At 44.9% G+C, this 1,176-nt stretch overlaps 1 protein-coding gene across 1 annotated transcript; it reads left to right on the top strand.

Moving 5' to 3' along the window:
- Window positions 1-292: 292 nt before the first annotated feature.
- Pmar_PMAR007537 (hypothetical protein) lies at window positions 293-925 on the top strand (the record flags this gene model as incomplete). Its single annotated transcript, XM_002766607.1, has 2 exons — window positions 293-414; window positions 673-925. The coding sequence occupies 2 exons, from the start codon at window positions 293-295 to the stop codon at window positions 923-925; spliced, it is 375 nt and encodes a 124-aa protein (XP_002766653.1).
- Between the last annotated feature and the right edge of the window lie 251 nt (window positions 926-1,176).

The following is a 1,176-nucleotide window of genomic DNA, read 5'->3' as shown; positions in this document are numbered from 1 at the left end:
ATAGTTTATAGTCATATCGTTGGCTCAAGCTTGAGTATGCTTGAGCCAACAATAGTAGAATACAACAGTTGATTCGGGACTCGTGTTGGAATGTTTGGAATACAATATTCTTATACGAGCAGTTATAGGAGAGGCCGAAAGAGGAACTTCATCGAAAGAGACAATCCTTGTGTGTTTGAAGTCCTCTCGCTATGGTCAGCCGAGACATGCCCATTTTGCTATAGTGAGAATAAGCGACCGTACCAGACCTGCATAACCGTTTTGTGATATAATGACGAAAAGAGCAGTCCCAATGGGAAGTACATACTGCGAGAAAGTAGCCGACGTCGGTGAGAGCAATAACGGCGTTATGGTACGGCAACAGTTGACTTCGCTGGGTTACGGTATCGATAAAATGAAGAACGTGGTTAACAGGTGACACATGTCTGTATACATTTATTTATAATCATAGTATCGCTACGGACTTGGAAGTCTAGGGATGCGGGAAAACTGTGGCATGCATCCGACCAGCGGAGTTTCATTGTCAAAAACCAACAGAGTGCCCACGCAGGAGCAATTCCTTGGGAAAAGTCTCAGCCATGATCAGTTTGATGCATCGTACATGATGTTGAACTCATATTAGTATTCCTAACATGAAATTTTGAAGACCGGGACAACCGAATCTGTTCATAGGTCAACCCAGAGGACTGTATGGGTGTGGCGACAGCTCCGACCAGATGCTCTCGCAGCTGCTGGCGGTCACCTGGCCAGAGGAGAAGGCACTGTATACGTTAACAAGCTTCAGAAAATGCCCGAGTTCGGGAATAAATGCTCTTTGGTCTCGGCGGTCCGAAAGGGCCTTAAAGAATTACGATCTGTGGAGAAGCAATGCAAGTGGTTACCCGAGACTTACATTCTGTTGAAGGTGACGATCGTCAAGCATTAGTGGAGAGAATGGGAGTTCAGGAAACTAGAGCGGCTATTGCAGCCGTGAAGGAATCAGGAGAAGAATCTTGCTGGATCGTGAAGCCGGCGTCGTTGAATAGGGGCATGGGAATAAAAGTATGATCATCATCATACTATCTCGACAATTACCACTGGTGTGAAGTACGATACAATTGATTCACCTCAGACTCACCATGTGGAATAAGAAATTCTATAGTTGCTCTGTTACTCGATATAGTGGCTATATAATAT

Source organism: Perkinsus marinus (genome assembly GCF_000006405.1).
Source record: "Perkinsus marinus ATCC 50983 genomic scaffold scf_1104296972408, whole genome shotgun sequence".
Taxonomy (NCBI): domain Eukaryota; phylum Perkinsozoa; order Perkinsida; family Perkinsidae; genus Perkinsus; species Perkinsus marinus.
Note: the sequence above shows the minus strand (reverse complement) of the source record. Positions and strands in the feature narration are given on the sequence as shown.